General features: G+C 32.7%; 1 protein-coding gene across 1 annotated transcript; it reads right to left on the bottom strand.

Annotated features, from left to right (window-relative positions):
* Positions 1–522: 522 nt before the first annotated feature.
* LOC114381541 (clathrin coat assembly protein AP180) lies at positions 523–2,715 on the bottom strand. Its single transcript, XM_028340817.1, has one exon. It carries the CDS (start codon positions 2,713–2,715, stop codon positions 523–525), a length of 2,193 nt encoding a protein of 730 aa, XP_028196618.1.
* Between the last annotated feature and the right edge of the window lie 9,477 nt (positions 2,716–12,192).

The following is a 12,192-nucleotide window of genomic DNA, read 5'->3' as shown; positions in this document are numbered from 1 at the left end:
CAATATGGATATATAATGTTGATGAAAATTAATCCGCAGTTTAATATACAGTCTATTTTTCATATGTTATTGAATTTATAATGGGCATTGTGCATATGAAAGTTGATTGAAAAATAATGTTGACGAACAAAGCTGACTTATTGCCAATTTTTCTGAATGATTTGTTGATGAATATTGAATATGCATAAGTGTATCCTATTGTGTTCAAGCCAAGAACCTATTTGGGTCTTCACTAATCATTAATTAGTTAACTTTATTCTAAATAATGGTTCAAGTTTATAAAACAGTTTAATTAAAAATATAATATCATATTGAAAGAATTTTGTTTGTTCATAAATTAGTTTGTTTGTAGGGACACTATAGATTTTATTGTGCATAGGAAGAATTTATAAAAGGAAAAGGTGACAAAGAAAGGACACAAGAAGTTAGAGAAAGGAAGGGGGAAAAGTAGATAAAAAGAGCGAGTAATTAACTTACATATTCTTACAAAATTTCAATGTTCAATCATTTTTATTTGAAAACTCAAGTCAAATGCTTTGATATGATCTTTTGTTGTTGCTCTAACCATAGTTGTTGTTGTCGCGACAAAGTATCCTCTTGCATTGATACATTATTTAAAGTTTGTTCGTTGGTATTTGTACTAGGCCATGGTCCAAAAGGATCATCCTCTATGGAAGCTGCCAATGTTGTCTCATTACAATCCTTTGCACTAAATGTTGGTGGTATTGTTGAAGCATACAAATTGTGTGCTTGGAAATGTATGGGAAGAATACTCAAATTAGGATTCTGAGGAGAAATAAGAGTTGGTGCTTCCATTATGGCATCAAGATTTGACTTGTGCATTTGGAATGTTGGAAGTGAAGCATTCTTAAAAGAACATTGCGACTGGAAACTTGGTGTTGTAATCATGTTATCTGAAGTTTTAGTATTAGAATTTAATGGCACTATCATATTGTTCTTTGCAGAAGAACCTTGAGCTCTGAAAGTTGCCTCATTTGTTGTCTCATTTGGATACATGTCACCAAAAATTACATCTGGATTTGCTATGGAATTGGAACTTTGATCTGAGAAGGTTGTTACAACAAGATCCTGAGCATAAAAGGTTTGTGTTGTTGCCTTAAATGTTGGTGCCACATCAAAATCAAAAACATCAATAAAATTATCACTAGTGGTTACAGGGGGAGCAACAATTGTTGTGTCATCAAGGAATGGGTTGTACTTGTCTTGAGGAACTGAAGCTTGATCAAATAAGGTGACAGATGGATGAAATCCATTTGCCAATTTGGGTGATGTTTCAATGGGTGCAGTTACTGTCTTTGCCAAAACTAACTCCCAACAATCTTTGGAGCTATTATGGGAACTTGCATTTATATTTTGCTGCTCCCACAATTTTTTTTCATTTTGTTGCACTTCCAACTGCAATTCATTAAAACTTACCACATCCAAGCTTGACCTCGATGTTTGATCAATTGAAAATGATTTTGTAGAATCAGGACCATTTGCAATAGCATAATCATCATATAGCGATTCTTTCTCATCTTGGTCTGATTGCTCTGAATACATGTCTTGCTCAAGCGATCTCCTAGGACTCATAGCAGCATCAGTAGCACTCATGAGATCTTCCAATGATGTACATTGTGACCCTGATTCAGACCCTATTTCAAAAAACCTTTCAAGTGTCCCATATCTTTCACTAGCTTCGTCTTGTGATGAACTTGGACCTGTATGGTCCTTTGGGGGAGGAAAAAGGAAGTGTTTTGAGCTATTATTTGTCGGGAAAGAAGCTTGGTCATTTAAGAAGTCTTGTAATGTTTCCATAAGCTCCTCAGAAACTTTTGCCACTCTTGGGTAGTCATACGATCTCCCAACCCCAATGCTTGCACAAAACGAATAAAAAGTAGATAATTCATCAAATTGCTTGTAGGATTTAACACAAGCATTGAATGTTGCAGCGCTTGCTAAAAATGGCAAATTGAAGAAGCTATCTAAGACAACAGCAAGCCCATCGGAGATATCCCTATACAGATCAAAGCTTTCTCGCACAATAGCATAAAGAGAAATTTGAACCAAACGGTTGGTCCTAGCTAATCCTGTAGGCCTTGATCCAATAGCTCTATCCAACAACCTTTGCCAATGTGAAATTCTGTCAAGCACCATTGTAGGTTTCATGTCTTTGATACCTGGCTCATTGGATAACTTGTTCTTTTGGTTCCTCTCATGAAATTGGTTGTGATATGTGAACCGGCGTTGGAGCTTTCCCGTTAGGAAGCAATCTAAGCGTTCATCGAGGTATAAAGCAAATGTTCTAATGAATGCAGTATAATCCCAAGAGCTAGAATTAGAGTTATCCTTGAAATTTGAAAGGTTGAGAATTTTTGCACCTCTTTTCATTGCATGGAATACTTCCCTAGGAAAATATGGATCACCATCTTGAAATATTCTAAGGACAATCATGAGACATTTGAGAGCAACAACCCAATTGCGGGTCTTACCAATGCGTTTTCCTATGTAATGAGCACAAGCAGCTGCATATACTTTGTTAGAGGAGACTATGTTCAAAATTTCATTCACATGACGCTCTTCAATTGGATTTTTGTCATGGTTTGTGGCTTTAAGGATGGTGACTTCAAGATTGGCTGCATTGGTTACCTTGGCAAGACTAATGCTTGTTTGGTCCTTCACTGCCCCAATTGCATTCCTTAGTTTGCTTGGCATTTTGAATCAAATTGTATGAGAATTTGGTATCCTTGTTTGCTTGTTCTCCAACCAAAATTCTAAAATTATTAGGCATTTGATGTTTGATCTTAACTTTCTTTCTAATAAAAGATGTTTGAAGGAAAATGATAGGATTTCCAAAGAACATTTTTAATGTCAGACATTGGCAGAAGACTATGAACGTTCAATTTGTCCTTTTTTTAGTTTATGGATTTTAATGGTGGAGAGTAAAGATGGGAAAGGAAAAACCTAGGCATGACGAGAATATCGTTCTTTCTTGGTTGGCCAATTTATGCTTTTGATTTAGTAATTTAACTTTATCATATTTGATTAACTTTCTCTCTCTATGATTTTGTTATTCAATAACAAAACATCTATTTTAATCTTCAAAGGTATACATAATATCATTTAAGTATAATTTTTCATAAACTAGTGTATTGACGCATGCATTCTATGACAAACATTTAGATATATTTATTATGAACGTATGAAAACATAAAGTTTGAAATTTTTGTTTTCAAAAAGTTCAAAAATTACACAATCTATTTCTAATAATTTTTCTTAAAGTCTAATAATAATCTATTTATTACTATTATAAAAAGTAAATCTTCCACATGTGAACATTTGATGGCTCCATGTGTCAGCATTTTAGAAACTTTAACTTTTTTCTTATATATTTCTATTTCTTCCTTTTTAGTTTTAAACTTTTTCTTTTTACAAATTTTTTTCTTCTCTTACAATTTTTAATGTTTTGTCTTTTTTTTTTTTTACATTTTCTTCTTTTTTTTTTAATGTTTTTTTCTTTATCTTTTATTGTTTTTTGTTTTTTTCATTTTTTTATAGTTTACACCTTTTGGGAATTGGTTGAGGAACTAAAAAGAGAAAACATTTATTGTAAAGATAGTAAAGATCATAGGAGAGCATAAAAAAAATTATAGGTAATGTAATTTTGCTCCTACAAATAAATAATTTCTCCTTTTAGTTTCTTAATCAATGCCCTAAGGGCATTGGTCAACATTTATCATACTTTTTATATATGGAAAATAAGTTATGCACCCAAAAAAAATAATTTTACATTGTCGTCCAATTATAATATTTTTTTCTTTTATTTTCTTTTCATGTTTTTTTACAATGTAAGTTTTATAAGAGAAAATAATGTAAAATAATTTTATATCGTCATCTAATCACAAACTTATATGTATGTTAAATCTATTGACTTTTAGAATAACTAACTTAAAAGTCATAATAATTGTGATTTCTAATTGATTGACGGTGTAAAATCATTTTACTCTATTAGTGCATAACCATTAAATTCTTTATATATATTATATATATTATATATTAAACAGAACAATCAAACGGACAAATAAGAAGTAGGAAACAAATCAAAACAGTTATGAATGTATGAAGATGTAGGTAAAATAAACAAATTAAGAAGGATAAAGCTTAGAACTTAAAAATGATACATAAACATAAAGAAAACTGAAACGACAGTAGTCCACGCGGAATCAGTTACGGAGGAAGAAGAGAAGAAACTGAAACGGCGATAATCCACACTGAATCAGTAAGGAGGGAGAAGGGAGATAAAAGAAAAAACTTGCAAATTTATTTGATAACAACGAAAGAAAAGCTTACAAAAAGTGTTTTCCAGAGCTTCTCTCTCTACAATCTATGTGACTATTTCTATTTGAAAAAAGGGTGCCTCACAATAGAGTTGAGGAATTCTTTTATAGAAAATTTTGAGGTACTATAGCTACAATGCAGGTAACAAAATCGGAACTATGTTTACAGGAATCGGTAAAATTTATACATCATCCAAACAAATACCAAAACAATCCTCTTCATTTTGGTAGAAATGATCATTTTCTGAAGAATTCGTATCTTCTTTCTTTGAAGAAGAGCTCCCTTCTTCTTGACTTTGGAGTAATTTCAAAACTTCTTTTAAGTTTTTGGTGAGATGTTCCTTGGAGTTGGATCCTGCTAGGAAAATAGCTACTTGGGACTTTTGATCGAGGAATAAAGAAGTCTCCGAATCAGTAGCTTTCAGAAACTCTGGATGGGCTTTAAACTAGATTTTCACCTTATCTGGTTTGGCCTTTGATGCATCAAACTGATTCCACCACTTGACAAATGCATGTCGTTGAAGGGATGGAAATTGCTTTTTGTTTTCCGTCTTACTATGTCTGTATTGCCAGGAAAATATCCAAGACAAAGCAAAACTGGAAAAATATTTTTAATTTGTGGGAATTCGTGATTCCTGAGAATTAAACATCTTGTTGAATTGAGCAAATCCATGTTGAACATGCTCCAAGAATATTTCTGGAATTGGACCAAAAAAATCTCACCACTGAAGGAACCAATTTGGAAAATTATAAACTGTGTTAGTCTTGAAGTAAATGAGCCATGAATGCTTGTATTTGTTGTTTTGATGCCAAAACACTTTGGTCTAGGCATCTATATAATCCCAATAGGTGTAACCTCTAGGATCAAAAGGTACAATTTTTTTTATTTCATGTAAATTAGGGGGTTGTAGAACTTTTAATATGAATTCATAAAAGATTCTGGTTTTATTGATAGCTGTTGGTTTAAAATGGAATCTAGAAGGAAACGCCTTGGCTATGGCCTTGAAGGGATTTTTGTCCCAATACTCTAACTCCATCTACAAAACAGTTGAAAATTTATTTTTGTAAATATAAGTGTTAGTGGATTTTGGGCCTGGTGTTGCCCTTTGGGTTATTGGGGTCAATATCTATCCCCCTTTTGAAATGTTACAGATAACTTTGGATTCTTTGGTTTTTTGGATAAGGGTTTTTAAATAAATTTCAGATTCATCATTAGATTCTAAGGCTATGTCAGCCCATGTTTTCTTAGGGAGCTTTGTTAGGCCAATTTCTTGGAGGGCCAAAAGTGTCTCGATTGGGAAGGCATAGTTGGCCTTGCTTTGTTTTAATGTTTGATTTTTTTAGGGTTCCTGAGTGGATGGCTCAGGTTTGATTGCAACTAGTTGGGTAGGTGACCCATCTTGTTGTTTTGGTTTCTGGGTTGATGACCCAAATTGGGTTGGTGACCCAGATTTTGAGGGTGAAATCTTTTTTGAGGATGGCTCTGGTAGAGCTAACTTGAATCCTTTTCCAGAACTCCTTCCTCCTCGTAAGGAGGTGTTGGATGCCTTAGGAGACATGACAATTTTTCTGTAAGAATTCACGAGTAAGATAGTCAGGTAGAGAGTTTGAAGTGCCCTTAAGATACTTTATTTTGAAATAAAAAAACACTTAAAATTGCTTGGCATCTCGCAAATATCTGCTTTGAGGCAAGATTTTTAATATCCTTTTGTAAAATATCTTTGGCTGATTTACAATCAACCCTGATTAGAAACTTTTGATTTAACAAATCATATTGAAATTTGAAAATGCACAAAACAATTGCTAAAACTTCCTTTTTAACATTTGAATATTTTTGTTGTTGATAACCGCTAAATATGAGTTATTTTGATAATAAAAATATATTGAAAATATCTTTAAAAATATTTATTTAGCAGTTATCTTTGGCTTAAATATTAAGATTTGATATTTTTCTTATTTATGGCTTACATATATGAAAAGGAGAGATTAAAGGAGAAAAAGATCGAGAAAATATCTAAAATATCAGGAAGTCTCGGGAAGATATGATTACAAGCAAAAAAAATCCAAAAGATATCAAAAATATCAAAAAGGAAGATTTTTAGCATCAGACCCAAGTCCACTACAACAACTATAAAAAGAGAGTCAAGCCAAGCAGATAACACCACAAAACCCCCTCTAGTAGGGATTTCATTTACTCTTTTTCTTTCTTTCATCCCTCTTATCCCATCAGTTCTTATACCCCATCCATCGAAAAGCCCTCAATGGCCATGAGTGGCTAAACCCCTAGAGCAAGTAATTAAACAGATGTGGGTAGAATATAATCACCTAAATTGATAAAAGAAAAATCATAAACTCATACATCCTAGGTAAACAAGGCAGGCCAGGTCCCAACCTTATCAAATTCTGATTTTATTTTATTTTTATCTTCTATTTTTATCTTTTACTTTTCTTATCTTATCTTTTATCTTTTATCTTCTATTTTCTTTTATCTTTATCATATCTTAATTTAAATATTTTATCTTCTTTATCTTCTATTTTTATCTTTAAATATTTTATCCTTTCTTTTAAATATTTATCTTATCTAATATATTTCTTTATCTTTATTTTAAATTCTTTATCTATTGCTTTTAAATTGGGTTTGCATTAATCTAAGTACAAACAAAGTTCCTGTGGATTTGACACTCGGACTTCCGAGTACTTTACTAGTGATAATTTGGTACACTTGCCAATGAGTTAACAGTTGTGTAGATTTCCAATGCTATGATGTATATGCAATGACATTTTCTTGGGTATTGATTCTTTGTTTGAGGATACCACCATAACCTATGTCAGATGCATATGTTTCAACAATTTTGAATGAATGAAGAATTAGGAGATACAAACATTTTATAGATTGGACTGAGTTTGATTTCTTTGACTACCTGGGTATGAATATTAGACCAAGGAGAAGGATTTTTTCTTAACCTATCAAGTAGTAGTTTGACAACCTAGAAATCTTTGTAACTGGGTTTTGTCTAAGATTTGATTTGGGAATTTGTTGGCAAACTCAATTGACCTATCAATTGGTATTATTGTTCCTTGGTGGATATTATGACCAAGGAATCGAATCTTTGTTCGAAAAAGATTAATTTTGGTTTGGGAGACTGCAAGACCATTTTGTTTAATAATATTAATGAAGGTATGCAAATGTTTAAAATGTTGTTCAATGGTTTGAGAAAAAAATTAAGACATTGTCAATATAGACAATGGAAAGTTTTGAATATGGATTAAAAATATCATTCATAAGTTTTTGGAATTCTGAAGGGGCATTCTTAAGAGCAAATGGCATAGCTTTCCATTCATATTGCCCAAAGGGAACTGTGAAGGCAATCTTGTACCTATCAGTTTCCTTTATCTGAATTTGCCAATATCCTGACTTCATGTTGAATTTTGAGAATATCTTTGCAGAGTTTAAACTATTAAGTAAATCCTTTTTGTTTGGGATAGGAGATCCTTAATTTCTTTTTGCCCATATTGAAGGAGTTCTTCATTCATTTGGATTGGTCTAGCTTTTGTGGGAATTTGTTTTTCCCTAAAGTCTTTCTCATAAGGGAGATCAACTATATGTTTTACCCTGGATGTGTTGTAACAAAGATTGGATTTTTCTCCTTTAATTGGGGTTTTTCTAATTAGTTTCAATATTGCTGGAAGAAACTTCATCTTTTAAAAAGTTGATTTGGCTAATCTTCTTTTCTATGAAGTTTATGTTTCTTACAATTGGTTTAGTGGAGAATTCAAATGTGATTTTTCTTCTTATGTGCGAAGTGGTTATTCCCTTAGATATTTGGATGGGGAACAAAGATCTGATGAATGACGTTCCTAGGATAACTTCGTTCTTAAGGTTTTTTACCAAAAGAAAATTTGTTTCAATCCTAAGACCCTGGTTATCTATGATTGCATTGGATAACTTATAATTGATTTTTAGTTTTGAGCCACTCATTGTACTTTGTTTCTCCGAAGTTTTCTCAAATAATTTTGTAGGAATTAATCCTTCTAAAATACAGTTTGAATCAGCCCCAGTGACAAATAGGGCCATTGTATCTAAAACAAAAGCATTTATAATGATTCTAATATTAATATAAAATTTTTGGATTTTAATCTTGTTGATTAATCCCATGAACATTTCATCTTCTTGACATTCATCTTTTTCTTCTTTTTCCTCATTTTCTGAATCACTTTGTTCTTCGAAATGAGAGAGGATGATTTGATGAATTTCTTGTTGTTGTCTGAGTTCTTTAACTTCTTGCTTAAGTTTATTAATCTCTGTTTGAAGATCTTGGATTGTGGTTGGTTTCACAGAAGTATTTTCCAATCTCTTGAGAATACTACTAACATCAAATTTGTTATTGGTAATAAAATCTTTTGATTTAGGCTTGGCTTCCAAAGATTTTTTAAGTTTATTCAGGAAAACCTTCTTTTCCTGAGGGTGAGGTATGAAATTGATTGTTTCAAACAAAAGATCATGTTCTTTTGTTTAAAGTGTTGACCTCTTGGATATCTTCATCGTCCGTGGATGATGGTTGATCATTTTGTTGGATTTGTTTAAGATTTTCTTCCGAAGATACCTCCCCAGTTTCTTCCTTTGAGGTTTTAATGAGCAGATTATTGATTTGTTCTTCTATGAATGGATCTAGATTTAGATTTCTTAATTTCTTTTTCAATTTGCAATATTTTCTAATGTGGCCATGTTTTCCACAATTGTAGCATACTACTTTGGTTCTAGGTTGCATAACCGATTTGGGCATATTGGTATCTTTGCTGGTTGAGGGCTTATGCAAGTATTTCCTGTTCGGAAATCTCTTTTTATTGAAGTTTTTTTTCTCATGAAATTCTTTTTTATGGTTTTGTTTTGGACAAGCTGGCAATCCAAATTGTTTGCAGAAAGACCCTAAATCTCTTTTAGTCTGGGCTTTCTCCTTGGCCAGTTGTCTCTGAATCTTGTCATCTTGGAAATTTTTTAAGGAAACTTTCTAGACATAAGAGATTAATTGACCATAACTTAAATTGTCATATGGAATGTCTCCATTGATGAATTGACTACGGATCTTATCTCTAACCTTATCTCCTAATGATCTTGAAAGACCGGCTAGAAATTTCTCTTTCCAGAAAGGTTGTTGATTATCTTCCCTCGTGTAAACTTTAGTCTGGAAGGTGGCTCTATACCACCTAAAGTCTGCTAAATTTCTACACTTAAGGTTGGATAACAATTTTGCTGACCTATCTTTCCAAAGTGATGGGTCTCCAATAAAATTTTAGGCGCTGCATTAAAAATAAGGCTATTAATAGCATCAGGGATCTCCTCGGTATCATTATTTGTAATGACTTTTCCATTGAGATTAGTTTTAATAGCGCTATATATTTTAGAATTTTCCTCATTAGTGAGCTAATTATCCCACCATCTTTTTAATTGGCCAAAAAATCCTGCCACCAGGATATCTACAATTGTTTCCTCCAGACACTCATGGGATGTTTGGTATGTCGTGGCCACCATGGTCATGTGTTGGAGTGTATTCATGATATTGTATTCTATTTGAGAATCTATATTCCATTCATAGATGTTGTTTGCACTAAAACTTTTAAAGTTATTTTTGCCTCTTTCTTCCAGTAAAAGATCAAGGGTGGTTGGTCTTTGGTAATAAAGTTTGGAAGGTGTTTTCCAATGTCTAGTGTTAATTGGATTGATATCTTTTTCAGACCCTGAACTTTCTTCAGTTACTTGTTTTGAGTTTTTGTTACTATCATCATTAATGACATTAATTAGTTTCGAGGTGTGTCTAGTTCTCATCTTGGATGATTCTTCTAATGGTTGAGGGGTTTCATGAATGGTTTTAAGTAAATTATTAATCTTGTTTAATAATTCACTATTGCTATCACCGACCTCCTCTGTAGGGGATCTATATTTTCTAAGTTCCCTAAATTTTTGTTTTTCCTTTTCACTAACCTTAAAAGGTTTGAACAAAGGTTTTTCTATTGGAACACTTGACATTGAGAATTTGTGGTCCTTGGGCTTAGTAGAGATTTTTTCTTTACTATTGGATTCTCCTAGCACCTGAAGATACTTATTGGTATAGTTAGCCTGTTCCATTAGGCTTCTGATGTCCTTTGGGGTTATTTCTTCATTGACATCTTTTGTTTTAAAAGGTGTGGCCATGATAGGTTTATCACTACTATCCTTGACCTTTGGTAGTTGGTATTGTGTTGTGGGAGGTAATTCCAATTGGATTAACTCACCATCTTTAGGTTGCCAGTTGGTAATGGCATTGGTTGCTGGATCGCCTATCATGTCTTGTTTCCACGGGTAATATATATTTTCTTTGATTGTATAAGCATGAGACTAATCAAAGAAAGGAATATTAATTTTGACTCTTTCGACAATTTTATAAAACTTGTCTTGGATTTGTTGTCTTTTAAACCCTTTAAAATGTTGAAAAAACCATCTCCTTTAAGGTTCATTCTCTGGAGAATAAATGTATTTTCTAAGGGTCTTCTTATCAATGCTAAATTTGTCAGATAACATCATAAGGCTCATGGATAGAAGAGTATGTTGGAGATTGAATTGACTTTTGTTCATCTTCTTGTTCCTGATTGTATGTGGTTCTAGGTATACTAGAAGTCATATCTAATCCTTGGAGGTTTATGCTAGAAAACTGGTTATGTGACTCAGATCTAGATAATCCTATTGGAATTGATTAGGTCCTTACTAAAAAATACCTTTTAGCTGATTCATACTCAAATTGTCTTGAGGCTTCTATTCTGGACGAGAAAAAGTTTCTCCTATTGAAGGTTATTTCAACCTTACCAGAATTATCTTGTTTAATTTGCTCTATGGTAGGGGCAGGTCTGGGGACTGAAGGCGTAGCCTTGTCCATGACCCATTTTTCAGGAAGAGTTACCTTATCCCATTTTATAATTTTGGGGAGAGAAACATTATCCTTTGTCATATCAGTTATAAACAAAGTTGTCTCTCCTTTTTGGGGTTTCAAAGGACTCTTGATGCACAAGTATTCATGACCTTATACTGGATTCTGTAAATTAGAGTTGTTGGAATTGAACTCTCTTTCATGTGGAGGTCATGAAAGTGGATATTTAGGAATAGAGAGTCAAGGATGTTTCTATCCATCAGACTCACCATTTTGCTTGGGTAACAGTTGAAATAGGTTGGTCCTTGTCCTAGGCTTGTTTCTACTGTTCCTATTAAAGAATCTTTGAATTTGTTGTGCCTAATATCTCTAAGACACATTAAGACGACGACGTCTATACCCATGTCAATTAATGTTTTGATTGCTACCTAGACACATCCTTTGTGTAGATATTTGTATTTTCTATAATGTTCATAAATTGAATTTTTTGATAATAAATGGAATTCTTTTCCTATATCTTGTCCTAGATGAATATTATTTTCTACAGTCTTAATTACGTAATAAAAATTATGTTTGTTTTTAGTTGTCTTAGGAACATATAATGTATCCTGAGGGATTTCTGGAATACTCCAGTCATCCATGTTTTGGTTTATCTCCTCGAAGCGTACTTCTTCATTGAAGAGATTATGTTTAGGGGGTGACCCAGTGGGTCTGATTTTCTTGTTCAGTAAGCAAATTTAAGTTTCTTGGGTCTGAGGTTGAGGATGAAGATGACGAGTTGGAACAAAAAGAAATACGGAAAAATGATTGTAAAAGACGAGACATTATAATTTTCATCCTCTAATATCTTTGCCTTCATGTGATTCCATAGAAATGTTTCCATAAGATTATATGTTACTAAATTTCCTGGATCTGGAAAAATATTTTTTATCTCTCTCTCTCTCTCTCTCTCTCTC

The sequence above is a fragment of the Glycine soja genome, chromosome 13, assembly GCF_004193775.1.
Source record: "Glycine soja cultivar W05 chromosome 13, ASM419377v2, whole genome shotgun sequence".
Lineage (NCBI taxonomy): Eukaryota > Viridiplantae > Streptophyta > Magnoliopsida > Fabales > Fabaceae > Glycine > Glycine soja.
Note: the sequence above shows the minus strand (reverse complement) of the source record. Positions and strands in the feature narration are given on the sequence as shown.

Coding starts and splice junctions, on each gene's coding strand:
- LOC114381541 (XM_028340817.1), bottom strand. CDS start 2,715: ATGCCAAGCAAACTAAGGAATGCAATTGGGGCAGTGAAGGACCAAACA.